The 25,836-nt window shown below is 31.8% G+C and overlaps 1 protein-coding gene across 4 annotated transcripts in view; it reads left to right on the top strand.

Moving 5' to 3' along the window:
• Positions 1-18,452, top strand: part of Cad86C (Cadherin 86C) — a 66,596-nt gene extending 48,144 nt beyond the window's left edge. For 2 of the 4 annotated variants that reach the window (XR_015812151.1, XR_015812150.1), the window contains 13 exons: positions 4,610-4,800; positions 6,263-6,507; positions 7,209-7,292; positions 7,473-7,598; positions 7,674-7,938; positions 11,967-12,159; positions 12,228-12,471; positions 12,533-13,118; positions 13,188-13,539; positions 14,494-14,626; positions 14,701-14,831; positions 14,931-15,210; positions 15,435-16,532. Coding sequence is in view for 2 of the 4 variants with exons in the window: in XM_088203076.1 (XP_088059202.1) it covers positions 4,610-4,800; positions 6,263-6,507; positions 7,209-7,292; positions 7,473-7,598; positions 7,674-7,938; positions 11,967-12,159; positions 12,228-12,471; positions 12,533-13,118; positions 13,188-13,539; positions 14,494-14,626; positions 14,701-14,831; positions 14,902-15,210; positions 15,435-18,159 (5,584 nt within the window). In the remaining 2 variants the exon portion in view is untranslated. Of the gene's footprint in view, positions 1-4,609; positions 4,801-6,262; positions 6,508-7,208; positions 7,293-7,472; positions 7,599-7,673; positions 7,939-11,966; positions 12,160-12,227; positions 12,472-12,532; positions 13,119-13,187; positions 13,540-14,493; positions 14,627-14,700; positions 14,832-14,901; positions 15,211-15,434 lie in introns of all 4 variants that reach the window. The other 2 variants (XM_088203076.1, XM_088203075.1) reach the window with 1 other exon arrangement.
• The last annotated feature ends 7,384 nt before the right edge of the window (positions 18,453-25,836 follow it).

Here is a 25,836-nt window from a genome sequence, read left to right as displayed (position 1 = left end):
GCTATGCGCGACCCTGATGTAGATTAAATATGCATTAACTAATCAAACGTATAAGATATGTCAAAAAAAACTAGGATGATATCTCTTAATTAAATACTTTTATGGCAAAAAGTACACTCAATATCGGGCGAACGAGTGACGTGTCGTCGGTTCATCGACGCCACCACCGCCGCCGCCGCGACAGAGAGCAAAACACGCTCGTTTGTATTAGGATAACATAAGTTCTTACGAACTGCACACAAACGGCGCTTGGGCGAAACATACGAAAGTCTGCGAGTAACAACGCTGGTTCTTAGTTTCTGTTTTGGTGAATATTAAAATGATTTGTTTCTAAACCATTTTTTAAATTTAAAAATAAAAAAATCGGATTACGTTCTACCTTTACCTGATTCAGAATGGGGAGGGCTATATCGTTCGTCATTAAGGCCGAAATAACATTATTTACACAGTCAGTTCGAGAGCTATCTATTTCATCATTATTCATAATTGAGAAAGAGATGGCAAGTTTTTGTGTTTACGACCCTACTATGTATTAGCTCTAAAGCACGCGATGTGGATGTACGTTCGATATACTTATCATTACTCTTGTTTATATTTTGAACAAATTTATAGAAATTAAAATCATTACTATATTTTTTTATATTTATTAATCAATCGAAGTAATGATAAGTATATCGAACGTATATCCGTATCATGTGCTTTAGAGCTAATAGTAGGGACGTAAACTTAAACTTGCCATCTCTTTCTTAATTATGAATAGTGATGAAATGGATAGCTCTCGAACTGACTGTATTAACATAAATAGAGTATAGTCCGTAAGGCGTTGGATTGATAATTTTTATTTATTAAAAGCGCTATTATTAAATCCTGCCCCAGCAGCAAGGATCTATTGATTGTAAATTATAATACATAGTATTTTGTTAATTAATTAATTATATAGATGTCACTGATTCTTAAACTATCAGTCTAGTATTTTAATGTTTACATGTAATTGCAACGTTATAACACATTGGAATCACTACTATGTTACAATGGATGATTGAAAAAATATATTCATAAATTAGAAGGAGATAGCATTACACGGGCTACTCCCCTATACCCCGCAAGTATATACAAGTTCATACAATCGATAAGATCTTCATCACTCCTTTTTATATATTTTTTATTTTATTTTTTATTACAAAGCTTGACAGGTGTCCCCAATACGTCATGAATGCCATTATACAAACAATAACTATACCATTAAATAAATAAAAAACTTATTGTGCACACCTAAAATATCTCGTAAAATGGCTCGTGCAAAAGGAACGTTCTCAAGCGCTGAAGTCCTAGACGCGACGGTCAAGAATAAGGGACGCGATCACAATTCTCTATGGCACTCAAAAGTTCGCCGAGAAATGACGGATTGTCGACACCGCCCCTTAGCAACTTTAAAAGAAATAATTAATTGGTTTGATTAATATATTATTATAGTAAAAAAATAGTTGTCAGAATATTTTAAGCCAAATCGTTTAAGCGTGTTTGCATCTTAACTATATACTGTTTACATAAAAATGGAACAGTAGCAATAAAAACATAATTAGAAACACTAATATGATTGGACAAAAACAATGATATTTACAAAAGTCAGCTTGCATTGGGTTTTTTGCATCAATAGAAATAATTTATATTGAATTATAAAATTTTAATTTTTGTATTTCTGTAATAACTCAAGAAAAAGTCCTTCTAATATCCAATTACATATACATAAATAATATGATCGGTAAAAAAATAGAATATTCACAAAAGTCAGCTTGTATTATTTATTTTTTTGCATCGATAGAACTATAAACTTGTAAGTATCTACTTTCTATAATAATTTAAAAAAAATGCTTTTAATATCATACCAAAATAATATGATTGATAAAAAAATACAATATTTACAAAAATCATCTTGCATTTTTTTGTCTCGATAGAAATAATTTTTATTAAATTATAAATTTGTTATTATAGTTTCTGCTTCTTATATCTAATGACATATACCAAAGCAATATGATTGTTCAAAAAAATAGATATTTACAGAAATTAGCTTGCAATGTTTTTTTTTGCATCGAAAGAAATTATTTACAGTTAATCATAAATTTGTAATTATAGTGTCTATAATAACTTTTAAAACATATTGCATTGAAACCATTTTAAGAGAAGGTATCGGCAAAACAGTGAAATAGTTAAATAGTGTATGGCGGGCTTTTCATAAATTAAATGTTGCCTCGTGATTTTTATGAATCAGTTTCGTTTCGTCGTGTAACAATTTCAAATCAAAACTGACCAATATAAGTCATAAAATTAATTTACGAATTTAATTAAAAAATAGAGCAATTACAGCGACTTTAAAAACCATATATCACGGATGGAAGCAAATAAAAAATAAACTCTATTTGAAAGATTGAATATTGGTTGATCAATCAAACGTTATAAGACATCTCCACAAACTAGGGATGGTAGCAAAATTCATGTCTTACGCCTTTTTCGCGTGGGCATTTTATTACTGAATCAATTTTAATATAAATTTCATTGGGCGTGGTAAGTGACGCGACATGGGTTCAACGACGCCGCCGCGGCAGAGGAGCAAAACACGCTCGCTTGTATTAGGATAACATAAGTTCTGACAATCTAACGCCGCACACTCGCGGTGCTTGGGTCACGCGAAACATCGAAGTATGTTCTTAACCATAATCATGCATAATGTGCATGTTTTTTTAATTATTTTTTTAATATTTTATAAAAGTAAAGATTTAAAAATATAGATTTATTTTAAAATAATAAAACGAGTTTCTAATTGTTTTTAGTTTATTATTAAAAGAATTTTTAATATAAGTCGCGCGACGTTGGGTTCGACGGCGCTGCCGCCGCCGCCGAGAAGCAAACACGCTCGCTTATACTAGGATAACATAAGTTTTAACGATCGCACTCCGCTCCCATGCGGCACGGACGAACAGCGCTCGCGTCGGAGACGCGCTGAATTATATTGGAACAACAGAAGTAGAAGATATGAACCAAATTTTAATTAAATAATTAAAGTGAAACATGTTCAAATAAACTTTTTTTTTTAATTAATTAACTAAAATATACTCCATAAAATAATATTATCTTTTGTTAAGAAATGTTGAGAACAGCCATTTATTTATTTTGCCGGAAGGTTATCTCAACGTCCGCACGTCGCGACTGCCTTCCCAAACACGCTCCGTTAGATCAAGGCGTCAGAGTTATTAGGTGGTCTTTTGCCACTCCGCTTCTACGAATTGTTTATTTTTATTATTAAAATTGTAAAGTTTTATATTTAGCAATTTTAATTAATACGTCGATATTTTTGTAAAATTAATTTAATAAAATCAGTATCTTTATTTAATTTATATAAATAAATAAATAAAATAAATGAAAAAGCATTTCGCCCTCGTTCTAGAACCACGCGGAATGTCCAATCGCGCTCCTATATAACGGGGCTTCAGATTTGTCGGGAGGTGGAACATTTACGAGAATGTTTTGCACAAAATGAGAAACGTTCTTTATTAAATTATTTACATTATTAATTTTTATATAACTATTTATTACATATATTGTAAAATGTTCTATTGAAAAAGTAGGTGTGACAAAACATCAACTGGGAATGATACTTGATATTTTAAATATTTTTAACAAAATCATATGATGTTAAAAATACAACGAATCCAATACATGAGAGATAAAAATAAATTCAATCTTTACATATACGTAAAATGGTAAAATTAACATAAATTGCAAGATGTTTGAAATGGCGCTTTCAGAATATTATTTATTATAGACTTAGTTTTTAATTTATAACAATAATCTTCAATCCTTAAAAAATAACATAGTAGTATTTGTGTCCTTGGAAAAAAAAGGTAAGGGATTTGGATTCCCTGACTTATCTCACCAATTGGCTATTACTATTGTATTAACACCTCTTTACATAAGCCTTTTGGTCATCGCCTTTTTTTGTCCTATTAAATATTTCATAAACTAGATTTGTTACAATTCTAATTTATAAATAAACACATACTCAAACTTATGTAATATAATATTCCACCCGCCTTACAATATTATATTTATTACATTTTAAAATCGCTCTATTCTGCAACCTATTTAAATACGAATTCTGCATCATTTTTTTTTTAAATATACCATGTGAGAACACACAATTGAATTATGAATAAATATTACATGTTTTTTATTTTTACTTATTATCTATTTATACTTCTATATCAGCGCTGTCTTAGTCCGCTGGCCATTTTTTTTCTTTTGGTGGCCAAAGAAACATTTTAAGGGGCTAAAAAAATCATTTTGGATGTGAAAAAAGGTCACCTGTGACATTTTTGTTTGTACATATGTATATCCCTACGTCTGGGTAAACGAACAAACATGTCTAAGGTGACCTTTTCTTAGCTCATTTTTTAAATTTAATTTAAAAAAATTGAATTGGTTCGCTGGCCGCAAAAATAAGTTTGCAGCTGGACAGCTCTGATCTAAATATATATTCGTTGTAATCATATAATATGTTGTGTATAATATTCTTGCGCATCATATTTCATATTCACATATTTTTTCTTTCCAGCGTATCATGGCGCGTGGTACTCGCGCTGGTGTGGCTGTCCGGGCTTTCGGAATGTGGAGAACCGACCTTCGATCCTGCTACCCTGATGCGGCTCGTGCTCGTACCGGCAGATGCGGCGGTCGGGTCCGTCATTTATCGAATTCGTGCGCACGACAAGGACTTCGATTATCCGCTGCAGTTCGATATGATAGGTACAACAACAACAACAGTATGCTCTTGATTCAAACTTGATGATGACGATGATGACTTTTCATATTATTTTATATTTTGTTTATTTATTGACTTTTCGAGTTTGTTTAATCTAATCTCGGTTTTATTGTTACGTCCGTTCACGGCTCACGAGCCTCGCCTACGTAAAATTCAAACTTCGTGATTCCTCGGTCGAAATCGTAAAAATGACCAGTCATCGAAATGAAATAACGACGAATTCTTAGTCATTGTCCGTGATAGGGTTTTTATAGAGCGACAAGAGGATTGTGTTTTGTGAATGAAACTCTGTCTTCTGTAATTTATTATGAGTGATGACGGTTCGTTTTGTTTTTTTGTATAATTCTGTAAAAACTACATATTATGCGTTAAACTGAATTTGTTGCTATGTTTTCTCTCAAAAAAGTTAATTAGATTCAAAAGATCAATGAATAAAAAAATGTTTAGATTAAATATAAAATCATACCAGCGAACGTTCAATATAGTTCAATATATTACATACAGTCAAATTATGTTGTAATATGTACACATATATATAATTTAATGTATATATGCTGAATAATCTTTACAATAATTCTACATGCACCACCTAAATCAAGCGATCACTGAATTGCCTGGTACAGAGATCGTTATGGGCCGAATTGCAATCGGCACAATTGAAATGGCGGCAGTTTAGGCGGTCTTAAAAACTCACATTTTCATGATTTGCTATGGGGCAGTTATATCCTACATATTATAACTTCATTAAACTAGGCCTAGGGGTATTTAATTATTTATCTATTGTTTCAGCTAACGCTGTTAAAAAAACTGTCGCTTGCGAATCTCAATGTTGATATTATATCTAATTAAAATACAATATCTCGTAATTTTTCGCTGCGCGAACATACATTATCATTCTTTAAAAATGGTGGTTTATTAGTAAAATTTCGAACTGTGCCAATTGCGCCTTAATATTTTTTAAATGTAAAAATCACATAAAAATCACAAATTTTGCATTACGCATTCGATTGAATCTCTGCGCTTTCTTTAGTTAAAAATGGCACCGAATGAGTAAATAATCAACTTAATTTATTAATATATGACAATTAAAGAAATATTTAGCTCCTAAGTCGCATTGAAGTGTGAACCAATAATTTATTGCGAATTTATTTTTTAAATTTAAAGCTAAAATATTTTATCCTAATTCATGCATTCGGCAAACATTTTGTCTAATCCTGGTAATAGTGTGAAATATGTGTGTATGCACAATGTAGAATTTGTGATAAAATTTAACGTCAACTCGACAGCATATTGCATATTTGAGTGCAAATTGTAGATAGCACACAATCATACTGACTAAAGTTTCATCGAAATTTCTAATGCCATTAAATATACTTTCGTTCTTTAAAATGAATGAACAACTCTAGTGTAAAACATTCATATATATCATTTTTTTATTTATTACAGGAGACACAGGACGATCGGATGTTTCAGTGGAAACACTTCCATGCACTCGATACAATTCAGTGTGCCAAGCTAACGTTATCCTCCAGAGACGCCTAGATCCAGGGCGGTACATCGACTTCAGAGTATCAGTGCGAAACACCAAAGGGAGAGAGAATAGGATATCTTGCTCAATCACTGCCACCAACGCGACCACCCCCAGAGACACAATATTTCCGCACATACCAGCTCTAATTATGGTGCCAGAGGTAAAATGCGAACATAATACCACGTGCTTCTTTGAAACTCGAAATCGACTCCATTGCAATCTTCGCGTTATATAATTTATTTTGCCTCGCAAAGTCGTTACATCGGAGTGAGTCCAATTTTCAACGATTGCTCACAATCTACCATTCCGAGATTGTTGCCCATCATCTTGTTTGGGAATGCTAGATAACTGCTAGCTTCTGTTTAATACGCGCTCAGGGGGAATATTCGATGTATACGATTTAAATTGCAAATATGCGCTTTTTTCTGCAAATTTAAAACACGAGTCTTGTTGCACGATATATCGGACATTTATATTCATTTCTCGGAGGCAAGATGGTTAAATCGTGAGTTGAGGCCAGAGGTATGGCACATTCCAGACCTCTTTTTTGTTATTTTGTTTTCGATTGCACAATACCACCTTTTCATGCTTTGATTGATTTTCAACTAGCGCTTGGGCGTCGGAATTAAATTGAAATCAAACATAGTTTTCATTAGATCACACTTTAACGCTTACGCTAGGATGCATAGCTATTCCATTATATACGGGATATACAAAACATTCTCATGTGTCTACTTATCTTGAATTTATCTCTAATCTTGAAATATGTACAAACATTTTTTTTTGAGCGTCCCTGTTTTTTGTATTACATGAATTGTGTCACGTCACAAAATTCAATTCCATTTCATGCGATTGTTACAGGACGCCAGAAGAGGCACTGATTTGGACTACATTGTTGCCAGAAAAAATCCATTACAATCGAAAGCGGTCTACCTGGAACTATGGGTATGTGATGGAAAAAAATCCATTGATTATTGAAGTAGTGATTTGTCTAAAATCCGTTTAGAGTTTTTATACGCCGACACTCGGATAAAGATACCTGTTTGTACGGCGACATCAAACGAACCATCCGAGCTTATCAATCGAAATCAATTCCAATCTTGAGGTGTAATTATTCCGTTTCAGGGATCTCCGCTCTTTGCGATCAGACAGAAAATAGTGTCTCCCGAAAACACAGAAGGTACAATTTTTTTGATCGGACCCTTGGATTTCGAAACGCAGTCGATGTACCATTTGACCGTTTTGGCGACTGTAAGTGTTGTATAATGATATTTCTGTATTTTATGTATGTTATAAAAGAGTCATAAATAAGAGTTGTATTGACAGGACGCATATGCGGAGCCAAACAAGGATACGAGAAACATCGCGGGATTGGAAGTCGTTGTCGTCGTTCAAGATGTGCAAGATATGCCTCCCGTTTTCACGTCTGCTCCTCCTGTCACCCATTTATCTTCCAATTTGGTACCAGGCGATATTGTCGTTAGAGTACACGCTGAAGATGGAGACAAAGGCGCTCCGAGGCAGATCCGATACGGACTCGTTTCTGAAGGAAACCCGTTCACGACATATTTCAACATCAACGAGACTTCGGGTAAGAGGAACAAATATCAAAATCAAATTATTTATTAGTTAATAAGTTTAGAATTTAAAAAGGTTAATGATTCGAAACTCTCATTAACACAGAGAACACAGAAGATTAGATTAGTTATTAAATTTTACAGCCCGCGCCTCTAATAATTGGCTGAATTTTTAGAGCGAATCTGGACTAAAAATATGCACACATTAAGTTTTGTTGAAAAACAAGCTATAACTTAAAATATAAATTTTAGAATTTCAGTGCACGAACAAAAAAGGAATTGAAAAAATTCACTAATACTCTAAAATTATATTTTATTTATATAATTATAGTGCATCGTAAATGTGTATGAAACCCAAAAGTACGTATTTTGATAAAAAAAAAAAACTAGAGCTTACCAGAAAATAATTCCTTATTTAATGTACATAGTAGTGATGGGATTCACAAAGACTAAACGTTAGCTACATTGAGCTTTATCATTACTTTCATTAAATTAAAGTACAAATGGCAGAGGCATTTCCTTAAGTTCATCGGCCAAGATATCCCAAATTATTTGGTATCAGAAATTTGTTTCCTCTGTAGATGCCTAAAGGAAACCTTCAGGAACACAAGACTTGATCCATGTTTTGCCGATTGTGTAAGGCTCTTTGCTACTTGCGATTATATATAAAACTTTATAGAAGACCGAAGAAATGACAATTTGATAGTTTCATAGCTCAACTTAGCGACCTAATCTTCAGAATTTTTTAACTGCATTTTTGCGCAATGTGCTTATAATCAGTGACGTAGCTATGGGGGGGGGGGCGGAGGGGGCGGGCCGCCCCGGGCGGCACTTGCTTGGGGGTGGCATATTCGCGATGGGTGTGGTTCTTAACCCTGAATGCACTAAAACATATATTAATCTACGAACAACAAGAGCTTAATATTAACCAATTTATTATTTTAAGAAATACTGAGTTTTTTCCCTAAAAAAAATGTATTAGGGGGGCGGCAATTTTAAGGATCGCCCTGGGCGGCACATACCTTAACTACGCCACTGCTTGTAATTTAGTATATTTAATTTTATAATTACAGAGAACTTTTATACATAAAAATACCAAGTTTTTATATTCCATCTTTGTTGAAAAATACGTGAATCCGAATTTAAAGCAATCCTTTTCATTGATATTTAGTTGCCTTACATCTAAGAGGCAATTTATATTTTCCCTGGATACCGAAAAGATAAGATCAATTATCTGAGCAAAATATATTTCACAGCGTGCTTTATATATTTTTGGGTTCAAAATTAATGATGTCAGTATTCGAGTATAATTGCCCATTTGTCGGCGAGTGTTCAGTCCCTCGGACGCTCTGTTGTGTTTCAACGACCTTCTCTTCGATGTCAGTGAAATAAATTATTCTTTACTGACCTGTTTGAATAATCAAAGCACGACCTGGCATATACGGCTTGAAGGTGGAATAAACTCTTGGGATGGAGAGCACGCCGCCGAGGGTGTTCTGTTCGATGATAAAATGATAAAAGCTTGTCGATGGATCTCTATAGAGTTTTTTTCGGCTTCCAAAGGTCACTAAAGTAACCTGTCTTGTAAGCCCGAATACTGGAACCATTTAAAACGCATTTTTACTTTCAACCAAACTGGTTTCGGTACACCCGTGGATCGCACCCATAACGTCCCATTGAAGCAGGGATAAGTGTAAAACGACGACGAATATTTTATGGCTCTGGTAGGATCGGCGTTTTATAGCCTCGAGTAACCATCACCTTGTTTGATAGACGCAGCTTCTTCGTAAAGTACCATTTAATCATGGCTCGTGTAATTGCGTCCGCTGTTTGAACGACTGTCGCTCCAGGCATGAGCCTGAGATAACCAGTAGAGCATATGCACATATGGGGAAAATGTTGAAACTAACTGCGTGACCTTCTATTAAAAAAACTTTAGCAAAACAAAAACACGGTTAGCTTAAAGTCATTTGAACACTCATGGTTAGTGTCTTTTTAATCAGCCATTGTTGCGTTCCAGAAACCGTGCTTATCACAACTCTTTTGCATACTCATAAACTGATGTCGAAAAGTTTCTAAGGAAATTCCCTTGTGTCACGCTATCGTAGCGACGCTTTCGTGAAATTATTTTTGGCGAACAAAGGAAAATGCCTACGACATGTTTTAACACTATTGGGCACACACAATGAGTTTATATTATATTTTTATTATAATATGTATATACATAATAATTCTTGAACAATAATAAATAATATTTGTAAAAAAATCTGAATGAACAGTATTTTAATCGGTTAAATTTGATTCTGGCGTGATAATCGAACATAGTTTTTTGAAATGTATATCAGATACTACCCAACTCAATTACGATCACCTGCGATAAGATTACAATTTAATATATTCATTTAATTATTTTTTAGTACAATACTAGAGAATACATAAAATAGTTAACTTAACGTTTTAAATGTGTATTATCCATAAAGAATTTAATTTATTCATAATCAATTAAAAAAATTTAAATATGTGGGTGGTGGAAATTGTCACAAAATATTGTTAAATTTTATAATATCAGACCGTATGCTATTATATTTTTATTGATATAATACTGTATTATCAATATAAAATTAAATAATTCTTGCATTCATATTTTTATTCTACCTAAAGTGGTTAATAAAAAGATTAAAAAATAATAAATAAATTTAGCCAAGTTTAAAACCATTAATAAAATATTTCACTCGCTATTAACATCATGCGCTACAGACGAATCGCTTCATAAAATTCCCATGTCGTCTGGATAAAGTACCGTTACACGAAATAGCATGCTTAATCTCTTTCTTCGTTGCATGGGACACCCCTCCCACTTCTCTCTCTCTCTCTCTCTCTCTTGGGAATCGGCGTCAGTCCTGTTTATTCTATTTTATTTATAATTGATATAATTTATACCCAGATCCTAAAAAGCGCTCTGAAGTTTGTCGCAAGTGAAACAATATATATGTTTCTGCTGACCTAGCGGTTGCGCGATTATTTTTATAGAAAGTACAAAATTTTCGAAATTATAAATTGTTTTTAATTTTGTAAACATATGTAATGGTGTTCTCGTAGCCTTGCTGTCTCCAAAGATTGGATTGAACTCTAGATTTCAGACTTCGTAGCTTGATAAGGGTTGACGTGAAGATAAAAGTGGCTGCTTTCTCTGTTTTCTTAGTGCTGGTCGATGTTCGGCGTAGCTCCGCTTGGTGCGAGTATGAATTCTCATGTGTGCCAAGTCAAAAGTGTTTAGTGGAAAATTCTGATAGAAGTATCTGATATACCCTATGTTCGTTTTTATATATGCTTTTATTGATAGTGGAGAAGCTTTTACTTTTTCTACTCTCGACGATTTGGGGGTGGAAACAGATTGTTATTGTCGTAAACACGTTCGTAATAACGGTCGTAATTTAAACAGCTGATGATCCGGCAACGCCGCCAGTTATAATTCCGGTAATGAATTTCATCGATCCATTGCCATTTGGCAAACCATACATTATTCCTTTGTATTTATATTGTTACCGACGGGCCTTTGTGATGTTCCACTTAAAAGATGCATTCATTTATTGCGACAAAATCTCTTATTGTCACGTACGTCATTGTGACGAATACACTTGTTCGGCAAGGCAGAAATACTAATAACAATTTTATTTATTAAGCTTTTAATTGGTCGTTCTCAATATCGATTTTAATGTTGACTAAATTCATTAATAATTTATTTAAATATCTATGTATGTATAGAAATAATAATGTAAATTAATTGTATATTTAGAAATATAAAGATATATAAACTGCCAATTTTTATAAAATACAACAATGTTTTCGATTACATTACATTGAATTGTGTTTTATGAATAAATTATATTTTGCATTGATTCTAAATATAAAATATTCCCAGTTAATTCAAAATATGTTGATTTTTCAATGGGTATGATAGTAATTTATGTTTATCTTTTCATTCAACTATTAATATGAAGATAGTATTAGTATAAATAATTAAATATATGATAAATTGTAGGTGATGTAACTCTAGAGAGGCCCTTAGACGATATAGCAGCAATATCTCACGTCGGTACTCCGATCCTTTTAACTGTTATCGCTGAAGAAGTTAAACTTAACCGCGATGAGCCTGAGGCTATGTCAGCTACCGTTGAACTTGCTTTCATTATGCCAGAAAGAGGGAATTCTCCTCCATATTTCGAGAATGATATGTAAGTATTGATCATGCAATTCATAATGTTTATTTAATTTTTTTATATAAAAATATATATATTTTTAGTTACATCGCTCGTGTAGATGAGAATAGTCCTCAAGGTACGGCTTTGATTTTTACTGAACCGTATTCAACACAAGTAAGTGATGACGATGCTGGCAAAAATGGTGTATTTTCATTGACATTACTCGGAAATAATGGAACGTTTGAGATTTCACCGAGCGTCGGAGAAAGACGTGTTAATTTTTTGATCAAAGTTCGAGATAGTAATCTTTTAGATTATGAAGCCAGGCATTCAGTTAATTTTCAGGTAAGTGATGAATAAATTATGTTATTATAGTTACACCTTTGAATGTTTAATTTTTTAATAGATACTTGCACAAGAGCTTGGTCCTGCTACAAACTTATCAGCGACTGCAAACGTTACGGTGTACTTGAACGACGTCAACGATAATCCGCCGTTCTTCTTAGAAAATTTATATGAAGTCGATTTACCAGAGAACGCCACTGCTGGTACAAGGGTCGTTCAAATAAGAGCTGAGGACGTTGACACAGGGATATTTGGAAAAATTCAATATACGGCCATACTGGGATATTTGAATACATCTTTGCATTTAGATCCAAGATCAGGCATTATAACAGTCGCTAAAAACAATCATGGATTTGATAGAGAAGCAATGCCTGATGTGAGATTTTTGATTGAAGCGAGAGACAATGAAGGAATCGGTAACAGAGCTACAGTGCCATTAGTAATTAAGCTTTTAGATGTAAACGACGAAGCTCCTGTATTTGAGAGACCGGTTTATGAATTTATACTTGCTTCCAATTTGAGAAACTTCACTTCACCGGCTTTCATTAAAGCCATAGATAAAGATGCTGAACCTCCAAATAATATTGTACGATATGAGTTGATTTTAGGAAATTTTGAGAATAAATTCTCTCTAAATGAAGTTACAGGTATTATTTTGAATAATATTTAATTAGTATGTATTAAATGTGAAATATTTAATGTATTTTTCATTTTAGGTGAATTATATTTACTAGAACCTCTAAAAAGATCAAATTCCCAACAAAAGAAACGGCAAAAGCGACAATTTGAAACAGAGCAAGATTTAGAATTTTATGTCTTGACTGCAAGAGCTTACGATTTAGGAGTACCGCTTAAATTTTCCATGACTACCATCAAAGTGTATCCTCCAGAGAGTAAAACTCGTACAATGCTGTTTGTCGTACCAGGTCTCAATCCGGATAGGCAGAAGACGGAAGAGATTCTTAGTACTATAACTGGTGGCAAAGTTACAATTTTAGAAATAAGACCTTATAAAGGCACAGAAGTTGGCGTTACTGACGTTACATCTGGTAGTAGTGGTAAAGAACGGTGAGCATAATATTTATTTTTATCTATTACAAGCTTTCGTACCCGGCTTCACGCCATATATTTCTTGTTATGTTGTATTTCTCCATACGTGATAAAAGACAATGTTTTTTTGTTGCAATATTAAAATCTGTTGGCACATAAAGGGTTTTAGATGCACCAATTGAGACATAAAATTGATCATTAGAAAAGCATTCATAATTAAGCAAATTCTTTTCATATTGAGTGACTGTCCTTGTGACTTATTTATTGTCATGGCGAAAAGAATGCGAATTGGTAATTTGATTCACTTAAAATGAAAGGCAAATTGATAGGAATCGATTGATTTATAATATAAAACACATTCTTGCATTTGAATAAATCAGTAAGGATAGTTATCTCAATCATGTGTCCAATGCCTCAAGCAACCACGTTCCATTACTTTGGTGCTATGGATTAATTTTCTTCAGCAGCATAATAAGGCTACCAACCATGAAAGTTAGTTTGTACTGTGATAATCAGTTTATTCTTTGTTCATTATCTTGTTATTTGAGTAAAATAAACGTGCTGCAACTGACATCATCTCTTGAATCGGGAAATTTACTTCACTGTATTTTACGTTGATTGTTGAAGTATTGTTCGTTTTTGAAGTCATTCGTTCTAGAATAACTGAAAATATGTACATATTCAGTAATCAAACTAATTATTTTTATATATACATACATATAAATAATATATATGGTAAACAGCAACTAACAAGCTTGAGGGCAATGTGTCCCTTGTATAATTGCTAAATCCTTTATCATGCACATCTAGTCTTGTTAGCATCTCATTCATATTTCCCATGGAACTGTACTCCTGCACACTTGCAATGTATGATCCATTTATCCTCGTTGTGCCACCTAATTATTATCAGATATATTTTTATTTTATTATGTTATAATAATTATTATATATCAAATTATTATGTATTTGTAGGAGTGTTGTTGTTGCAACAGTTTTATCAGCTGGAAATTCTTTAGTTGATGTTAGTCATATTCAACAGCAACTAAACAATAATAAGACTGTTGGATCTTCTTCAGCAGCTGTTAGTACAGATAGTGCTTCTGTGGTGAGTGTTAATCTGCATATTTAACATTTCTATTAAAATATTTCAATTGGTGTTAATTGAATACATGTTTATAGACCATCTACAAAGCGGAAAATAAAGTGCTGTTTTGGCTGCTCATTTTTCTTGCAATATGTATTACGATGGCGTTAATATGCTTAATTTTATGCTGTATCTGCGAAGGGTGCCCTTTATATATGCCTCCAAGGTGAGTCCCAGATTAATTTAACAGTAGTTTGGTCGGATCAAATATTCCGTAAAATATAACAATATTTTAGGAAAAGAGTGATACGTGTCAACTCCACAGACGACGACGTGCATTTAGTTGTTCGAGAAAAGGGGAGAGGCCAGGAAAATAAGTCAGTGCAAGCAGCCGAGTGGTACGGCAGGAAGGAGGCTTGGAGCGCCGGCCAGTCGGATTCGAGGACGAAGGCTACTCAGTGGAAATTTAACAAAAGAAACAACCGTTCAAAGGACATTGCTGATCTTACCATAAATGCTGAACAAATCAAAGGAATGGGCGAAATCTACACACCGACGGCAGCAAACGACATAAAAGTTGACGATAGGCATTCAATGAAATTCAGGTACGTTCAAAAAATTATGCTTTTAAAATACCTTAATTAATATAATAAACACCCAACTCTGGGTAGAATGCTCTAAAGTTCATTGTGACTAAAATAATACATATTTTAATGATAGTTTTAGAATTCGCTAAATTTATATATTTATTAAAAAATATTGTTAATGTACCCTACATGTATGTGAAATTAAAAAACTAGTATTCTAATATTTATATTTACTTTTTCAGAGATGGACCGAATGTTATCTACACAAAAGATATGCAAGACGGTAAAGAGCGTTACATAGAAAGAAATATATATGTAGATGACATAGATCAAGAATATACCCGCATTACAAACCATCGTAATCATCTGCAAACGCAAGAAGATATGGATGCCGATTCGATAATGAGACACGAAATGGAGAGAGGTTCTGAAGCTGATTATTTGAAAATAGAATCAGATAGAATGTCTGTCGGTAGAAGTAATCACAATTTACAAGTTGAAAATGGAAATAGACTTCCATCGTCCGTCAATCAAGATAGAGACCAAATGTTCATCAAAGAAGGGAATACAGAAATTTTACGGCTAGTCACCAGAGACGGAATCGAAGAAGAGAGATATGTCAATTTGCCTGCAAGTCATAAAAATCGTCCCGTTACAATGATACAACAGCCTCAACAGCAGTATGTAGTTTTAGAAAATGGTAAAGACATCTTAATGAAACGTTTTATCGCCGATCAAGGTGATGAAGCTAAAAACATTAGAATGAAAATGGAACGTAGTAGAAATCAACAAAATAAAACTAGAGAACAATTTCAAAGAAATATAACGTCCACTCAATATAGAAATAATGAAAATAGATTTGATGGTGTTTACAATCAGAGAGATTATCAAAATATTGAATTACCTGTACCTGGCAGCATACAGCCCACACATCAAGATACGGATATGATCACAAACAATAACGTCAACATGCACGGTACCAATCAATACATGTATTCTAGTCAAAGACAAGATTTGATCGAAACGTCATTACGACAGCAAAATGAGTTATTAAGGCAAATTTTGTTGGAGAAAAGTAAGATTGCTCAACATCAAGATGCGTCTTCTCAATTTGAAGCAAAGCTGGAAACTCAAAGCTTACCGGGACATGCTGGCCATTGTGTCATTGCTACTCAAACAGATTGTCATATTAGTACGCAGACTGAGCCATATCACTTGAGACCAGCTCGCAGAAAAGCGAGAAGCGATATAGATGAATCGTACAGTGAAGAAGAATACGAAATGTTGATCGGACATAGTCCTAAGCAAATAAGATGGGTAAAGAGAAAAAGGCCCAAAAAGAGAAAGGGAAAATATAAAGAAGAATACAGACGTAGAAATATTCAAGTCGATGAAGTGAAAAGAAAAATACGCACGCCTATTTTAGAAGAAACTGAAGTAGCATTAGCTTTGGAGAATGACAAACATTCCAAGCAAGTAATTAAAGAATTTAATAAACAAAATAAAGCACAAAATGATAGACCTGTAAGATCAGCTTTAAAGAAAGATGTACTATTAGAAATATCCAATTCATTAGATAATGAAAGTGGAAATAATAATGAAAAGCGACCAAAGCTCACTAGACAATCAGCAAGTACAAAATATAATGATACTGATGATTCGTTATCAGATGAAGATAACGAAAAGTATAATTCTAGAAGAAACTCAAATGAATTTACCGATGATAGTTTAGAAGGTGATTCACAACAAAATAAAAATAGTAGCAGAACATCATCAGCAAATAAAGATAAACGCAATTTAGTATTCTCTCGTCAAGGTTCATCGACGGACGCAAAAGACGGGCCTTATTTAAGTCATGATAATACAATTGCATCTGATAAACAAAATTCTATAGTCAATAGTAAATCATCGTCTCTAGATAAAGTTGATGAACATGAAGTTTCTAAAAATATATTAAGAACTAGTGAAAATTCTATTGAAGAAATTGCATCGGATGTGTTGGAATCACAGGATGATCATAAAACGAATTCTAAAACTGATAAGAAGGTAACAGCGGACGTAGCCAAAAGTGTTCCTAGGTATATGCAATGGTATAATAATAAGACCGGTAATACTTCTTCTGTAAAAATAGAAAATCAATCAGAGAAAAAAGTCGCTCCTAGTAAGCCGAAAAGAAATATAGGCAAAACTAAAAACACAAATGAAGTTCATGATGTAAAAGGAGCAAATAATGAGGAAAATAAAAAAAATCATAAATCAAATAACGCAGAGAAGTCAAAGGCAAACGAAACTAAAAAATCAAATAAAGGTGATCCTAAAGAAAAGGAGGTAAAATCACACCCTAGATTGATGAAAGAAGAAAAGGTTAAACCTGTACCAGAAGGCCCCTTACCAGACACCCATCCACTTCTGCAACATTCTGAGCATAGATATGAACGCGAATATCAAAATCAAAATCCAATGTGTTTTGTACAACCGACGCATTTGCCGCAGTATCTAGGGATGCAGCCTCAAATTTTAACAACGCAGGCGATAACTACTCAACCTCTATATATCAACCAAATTCCGATCAATACCATTCCGGTACATTGTGTTTCTTCACAAGGTGGTCTTCCAACAACAGTTTATTTAAATCACACAGCTAACAATGAAAATATCAACATACCAGATAGTAATACGAATGAAGCTCAAAATACAAATATAGATTTAAACAAAAACGTAGATAGCAAACGATCAACTTCCAATACTGATGTGTCCATTGTCGAATCAAATGTTTTGGTGAGACACACCAGAGTGATAGAAGACGACGATTCTGGCATAGCCATGACGTCTCTCTTGAGCAGCCATAATAACAACCAAAATTTAAAAAGATTGCCGATAACGGAAAAACAGAGTGTTTTCACTATAGCCTATAACGACGTACAAACTAAACAACTAAGACCTGACAGTAGCACTCCTTCCTTTTAACCACTCGATAAATGTACAATAAGGGTTAAGCATAATAATGGTATAAGCTTTATTTTATATTTTTATATTCTGTACCTTTAAATTGTAAATAATGTAAATATTGTACTACATGTATATATAAATATTATCAATGTTAAAATGTATATATTTTATTCGTTGTAAATAAGATTGTTAAAAAATGTGATCATAGATAAGATTTAATCTATTTTCTAAAAATAAAATATTCTTATTGTCATTATATACTAACATGAATTTATAAATGACATGAAAAAATAAAGTATGACATTCATATATATATATTTTTTTTATTTTATTAATGCTTGAAATAATAAGATAAAAGGTGAATAAGCATGACTCAAATTATATTCAATGATTATCATAGATAAAAATTTTAATTTTCTTGCGGGAACAAACTAGCGCTTCGGAATTTATCAGTTCGTGGTCTTATTAGCCCTTTTTATAAATCTTTGTTCAAAATAATTTCGATTAGTATAATCCAAAGATTGAAATATTTTTATGTGAAAAAATATGTATTTGGAAAGTTTGATATTTCTAGATACGTTAAAAATAAACTAGAATTTACAAGAGGGAAAAAATAGAGACCATGCAACACCATTGGCAGCCAGAAACTGCTGCATCCTAGTCATGTAGTAACTGCATCCATTATGCAAAGATTAACAGCCAGCGACAAGTACAGACCTGCAATGACGAATGATCTCCGCATTGGATGTGAACTTGAGACAATGTGCTTTACGGGAGTTGTTTCGAAAAAGACCAAAGTATATTATTTACCAAATGAGAAAAATATCATTGCCTTTTGTCATTTTCACAAGAACTATTATTTACGCTTAGAAAAAATATTACAACCTAAGTTGGGTATATAGAGACATCTATGAAGAAATATTAAAAACTATGATAATTTGAATAGCGAGATTTAGAACAACGAAAACATTTTTTGTTTCTTGAGCGGCGCCTGGCTGTAACTAAGTTCATACAAAATATGTCGTTTGCAAATAAAATATAAATTAGGTATCATGATTATTATCAAAACTATTACGACCTTGAGCTTTTTTGGAATGTGAAGATGGTAAACACGTGTTTTACGAAAGTTTATATCCTTATTTTTTAAATTTAAAAATTCGCGGCATTGCGGTGTTGATATGTTTTACTCATTGCGGCATAAAAAGGAATACATTTATATATAGTTGTTTTTACTAGGTATCTGACAAACAAATTTCGAAATACGATTCGCGTATAAAAAATCGTTTAATAGACAGCTTTAGCGAGCTCTGTTGAATTTATTAAAAAATAATACCGAAAAAATAAGATCTATTAATTTTTGGGTTCAACCATAGATGTCACTAGCACAACATTTTTTTACATATTGAAAAAATTTTCGATGTAAAAACATCGCGACTTGCCGGCGGGTCGTTAACGTATTGAGTGAGTGAACGTGTGACTCGCCGGCGAGTTGTTGGCGTCTATAGTGCTATATATGTACATGTTATATAAAAATAAATAAATTTTGTATCAATTTACAAAAATATTATTTACATTTAAGACCGTTGTGGTTGCCAACAGCGTATTCCGTCCTAAACTTTGTGGCCACCCAAATTAATCCAAAGCCTACAACGATGTTGACAGTATGCGAAACAGTTTACATTAGTGTTGCAACGTTTATATCTAAAAATGTTTTTTTATGGGTTTTTTAATCTTTAAATTTTCCTATTTTTCTCACGCCGTTTATTCCCATCCAAAAAACCCGTTTTTTCCACAGGGACATCTCTAGTTATAATGCTTAATGTAGGGAGAATATGATATCCTGATGTTGCGAGCGATAGATGGAGGTGCCTTTGCGCGTACACGTGTAGGGGGTTATATGAACACACGCGTTTGGTACGTCGCAGTATAGCTCGCACGTGTCAGTGTGTACGTGAGCTAGGCACACGAGGGAGGCCACGCCCTCCGACTTTGACGTGTGTTCATATGTGGCGCTATCCTCTCGGTTTGCATGCAGCCCTAATACAAAGCTCACATGTCCCGGTTCACTACCGAGAAAATACATGGGAGAGTCGACGGGAGAAAGAGGAAAATATCTAAAAACACGTGAAGGCTTAGAAATTATATATGTAACATTTTTTGCAATTGTGTATTATCTGTTTTCTTAGCATTTATAACTAGTGTACACTAATAATAATAATAATAATACGATAAGTTTTAAAAAGCAAATTCACATTTTTTAATATTTGTGAGAACAAAATACATAAATAAATGTTGTTATTATTATTATTATTTTATTAATCGATTTAAAACTTGTGCCGCATATTTGAAATAGATAACGCTATTTTTATTTTACGTACATATATTTATTGTTTATATATTTTTATACTAAATTCAAAATAAGATTTAAAAAAAAATCTAAATGGAAAATCATCGCCCCACCGGGTCTGTGACAAGAAATGTTAGGAGCTCAGAACGTTGTAGGAGGTTAGAGGCTAGCGTTTGGTCAGGATTTGTGGGTTACGACGCTCGTACTGGCGCTATTTCTGCCCCGCGAGAGTATTAGGAGAACACGCCCCAGAGTAGCTAAAGTATTCGGTGGAATGTGAAATTCTAGAATAATATTTCGTGCGATGGTTCGAGTATTTGCTAAAATTATAATTTCGAAACTCGCATAAAGGTGACGTTAACATTTTAGTATAATTAATTTTATTTGAACGGGTACTCACTAAAAATAAAATAAACAAAGATTGATAAAATAATTTAGACGAATCAAAATTAATTTTTATTAAAACTTATTTATAAATAAATGTTAAGAAATATTTTTTTATATTAAGTAATATTCATGCATGAATCAATTTGTAACAATTTTATACGCAGTTGTACATGAGCACATCTATTACAGTTATGATATCCTAGTACAAAGCCCATTTTGCGTCCGCCATATATTCAATTTATATTTTTATTTATTATTTTTATTTTTATAGAAAATAATAAATAAATTGTACATAATCTTGTTGTTAGATCGTAGTGGAGTTCGATAATTAAATTTCGCAAAAAAAGTAAAACGATATTCGCATAAATAAACCTCAGCATATTAGCAGCATGATAATAAAAATATCTCATATCCTTCTTTATTTTAAGCAATCGGTTTAAAAATAATGTTTGTAAAGTTAAAAAGCTTGTGTTATTTAAAATAAAAAATAAAAATTATGTATGAGCTCAAAGTCAGACTGATAATTTAATTCTTAGATAGTATTATATATATTTACTATTTATTTTAGATTTTGCCTCGAGCTCGACGATTTACCGTTACATCCTCATTAGAATCCACTACTATTTGCCTTTCAGCCATACATTGTGGGGGCGCTTCTTTGCCCTTCTACATAATTTTATAAGAAAAATAATTTGCGAAAAAGTAAGGGTGCAGTGGCAACGCATTAAACGTTTGATGTATTTTTACGAAAGAAGTTAGTTTTATATAACGGTATTTATACACATTACAACAATTAAGTAACAAGATAATATGTCTTTTATACGTTTATTATGTAGCCTAAATAATATTACTGTCGATCGCAGTATCAACGCAGTACAATATATCTCGAAAATTACATATTGTCTTGGGACTAATTTTACTACGGTGCTATTTTTCCAGTGAGCATATAAAATTTGTATTTATAATATTATACACGCACTGTATTTTTTATACCACTAACATAAAAAAAATTCAACACTTTATTCAGCAAAACTCTATTTTAACTGACTTGAATTTATTCGAAATAATAATATTATATTTTGTGCTTTTATATTTCACAAAAAAATCAATTTTACTTGTGTGTATATCGTACTAAATATAAACTTAGAAAACAATCACATAAAAATAAATGTTAAAGCTTTGATCTTCTATTCTTTTCAATAGTCAGAATAAATAAATACTTTTGTAGACCACATTATCTATATATCTTAAGGGTTAATGTTCCTATGTATAAAGTTCCCTTTAACCTCTAATGTAAATATATTAATATTTACTATTTAACTTTTATATAAAATTCTGCTCCTATCTCATTATACATGAACCATTTTATTGCTTTTTTAAACAATAATTAGTAGGATCACATTTAATAGTTTCTAATTGTATTTTTTGCTAACCATTTTCAGATACATATATATTTAAATATATAATTATTAAAATATTTTTTTTACTGAAATTATGGAGTATGTGCACGTCTTAAGGATAGTGATAGGGTAAAAATATTTATTAATAAAATAAAATATTTTTTAATTTGATAATATTATAACAATATTCGCATGAATGAAATTAATCTGAACAATTCCATTAAATTATTCGTGCATACTGGCTTTACTATCTCTATCTCGCTCTGTTGTTGAACAGCTTGTCTCTTTCGACGTCATATGCAGGGGTATCTAACACCTAACTAATTTTATTTATTAAATTAAATTAATATATGTACATATACAACGTATAATTTCAATATCATATGTATCTAGTGTTTAAAAATATTTTGCAAAGGCTAATTAAAAGCAGATCTTTTACCCATAAATATCCCACTGATCATTATAGATAAAAAAACAGTTTCTAGTCTCTGATTTATATTAATATGTATCTAGTTATACGGTCCTTGAAACATTTTTCAAATTTAGATCCGAAGGTACCCTAAACGTTATTTTTTCCTACAAATGCCTTTACAATTGCTGGTTTTATTATCATCTCTCCCATAAAATACATGTAAATAAAATAATACGAGTAAATATTTGGCTTGAACATATCTGCAATGGTTGGTATTAAGTAGCCCGAACACATAACAACTTACCCGCACCGCTCGCAAAAGTCAGATATTATGATATCCTAATACAAGCTCAGGTTGCGAGAACGATACTCGTCTGCCATATATATAACGGTTAAAATGAAACAATCCGATTCGAAAGGTTCAATTGGTTTCATGGAATAAATGACTGTTTTGGAATAAAAGTACCATTGCTTAACCAATTACTTAATTAAAAATTACATTTATTGCAGCGGCAGTATCATGTTTTATATTGTGGAGTTCCAACAAAAGCCCTTAGGAAAGCTAGAATAACAATATAATTGGCTGAACAAAACATGAGAAATCGTTATAAAGGAACTATCAATTAGCATAAATTAGCACAATACTTCTTTAAACCCTTTTTTCATAAGCTTTGAATCATGCTTCAAAACAATACTCTTGTCCATGTTTTGTCATTACCGAATAGTGGCCACCTGAAAATAGTTACTAATGGCCACCTGAAAATTACGGTTTCATCAAAGGATGTACCGGAGCTAAACAATAACATTATTGGTCATAAATTGGCCTTCTCTCCCATAATCCAAGGACTTGACTGACGCACGGACGAGCATCACACATTCAACTTCCTCACGGATTGACAGACTATTCACGGATTATTAAGACACACCAACTCGACTTAGCTGACCACGGGAAACCAGAAACCAGAGAAACTTATTTTCACAACTTTGAGACTCTATGAGTCTTCATTTGCCACCGCTCCCTGCACGGTACTGACACCTGCATGTTAATTGTGTATCTTACATTTGTACAATGAACTATATGTACATACTATATCAAACAGCTCTTCCGACCTCGAACTTGCTAAAGTCACATCACTCAGCCACATATGCTGAAAATACCTTCATTAATTTTACTATATATAATGTTGGTTTTGAGATTTTGGAATCAGAAGTCAATTTGTTTTGATGAAAACCTTGTAGCTTGAAGTCTACTCTGTGTACATCTTTAGATTTCCACACCAGCTTGTAATTAAAGCGAATATATGTCAAAAAAGCATTTTCCTTTGATATTTTGTATTCTCCACCCGAGGCTTAATTTTTGTTAAAAATAACAATGCAAGATTTGTGGAAGGAAAGTAGCAGGATACTCAAAAACATTAAATTAAAATTAAAATAAATAAATATAAAAATTTGCATTAAAAAGTAGATTTTTCATTTTTTTTAAATAATTGAATTACTTAAAATATAAAATCTGAATCTTTCAATTGACCAAAACAAAACAGTTTATAATAGGCATTGTTTATCTTCTTCAATATTTATTGTGGTCATTGAGAAGCGACCACAATGGTTTCGTATTTATAGTATCACCCAGTAGATACACTCATGCTACAATAGAGAAAAGAAAGAAATGCTATGTATGTCGATATTTCCTAATTATCAAATATCATGTGATGATGATATCAAATACCAAAGAGAGGCAAAGACACTCATTTAACATACACTCGAAGCATCAACAAAGACTTTTAAATACACTTCTTAAACATCACTACTAAAAGGACTCCTTTTTCTACACTACTACTATGCCACTACAAGGATTACTCTAAAAAAATCGAACCTGGATTCTTCCGCATTTGACACCGCAACCCAAAACTGAATTATATCAATATATGGTCAAATCACTTGACACCAAGTCCGAGCAATAATAACATTTTTTAATTTTTGATATATTTAAAGTCTACCCACATACTCCTATTAATTTATTCCTATTTTTTTTATCCAACAGATTATTATCGTCTATTTTTATTTATTACACTACATTGTGAAATGTAGTATAACTCGAACAGTAAATTAAAATATTATTTTATGTAAATTAAAAAAATGTACGAACACGAATAAAACTGTGTATGCAAAGAGTCAGACTTGAATTATATCTATAAAATTTATGATTTCCTAATACAAGTCTCGGTTTGCGAATACGGTACTCGTACAATTAATTATTTTTTTATTTTTATTATTATATTTATATTTAAAATATTAATGTTTTGGATAATTACGTTATAGAGATCGAACAGTAAATTAAAATATTATTTTGAGTATTTTATATTGTTTAAAGTAAATAAAAAAATATTTGCATTTACAAAACTATGTGTTTACTACAGTTATACCTGAATTCTATCTAAAATTTATGTTTTCCTAATTCAACTCTCAGTTCACGAATACGGTACTCATCCGCCAATACAATTTATATTTTTATTTATTGTTTTTATTTTTATAGAAAATATTATCTATTAAAAATTACCAGCACTATAATTATATAAACTTAAAAAAACAGTATATTAATAAAAATAACTACTATTCCTAATTATCTTAAACAATAGAAATTATATTAATGATTACTAAGTTATATTTTTTTAAATAAATAATAAAACAATAATAAATATACAAAACGTTAATTATTATGTTTTATTATTTTATAAAATTTAAATGTTGAGTGTATTTAATATTTTATGTATTCAATTAAAACTTATATTATTATTATAACATATAGTCATATAAAAATACTAGTTATATTTATAAAAAATATAAATAAAAAAACATAATTTAACTTTTATTTATCATATACATAAAGTGCTAAGTGTATTAAATATTAAAATGTTATAGAATTATATTTATAATTTGAAAAAGTTGTAATGTTTTAATGTTATAGCATAATAGTTAAACGGGCTTATATTTACTTATTTTTTTAAAAAAATATTTAAAAATTATTACTTTATAAAAAAAGTATTTCTGGGGTAATGAAAACGTTGATTATTTATTTAATACATATTTAAATAAATTTGCTAATATTATTAAATATTATTAAATATTATTATTGTTATTTACTCAGAAAT

This window comes from Plectrocnemia conspersa, unplaced genomic scaffold (genome assembly GCF_051122295.1).
Source record: "Plectrocnemia conspersa isolate PC_06_02 unplaced genomic scaffold, ASM5112229v1 ptg000013l, whole genome shotgun sequence".
NCBI lineage: Eukaryota > Metazoa > Arthropoda > Insecta > Trichoptera > Polycentropodidae > Plectrocnemia > Plectrocnemia conspersa.
Note: the sequence above shows the minus strand (reverse complement) of the source record. Positions and strands in the feature narration are given on the sequence as shown.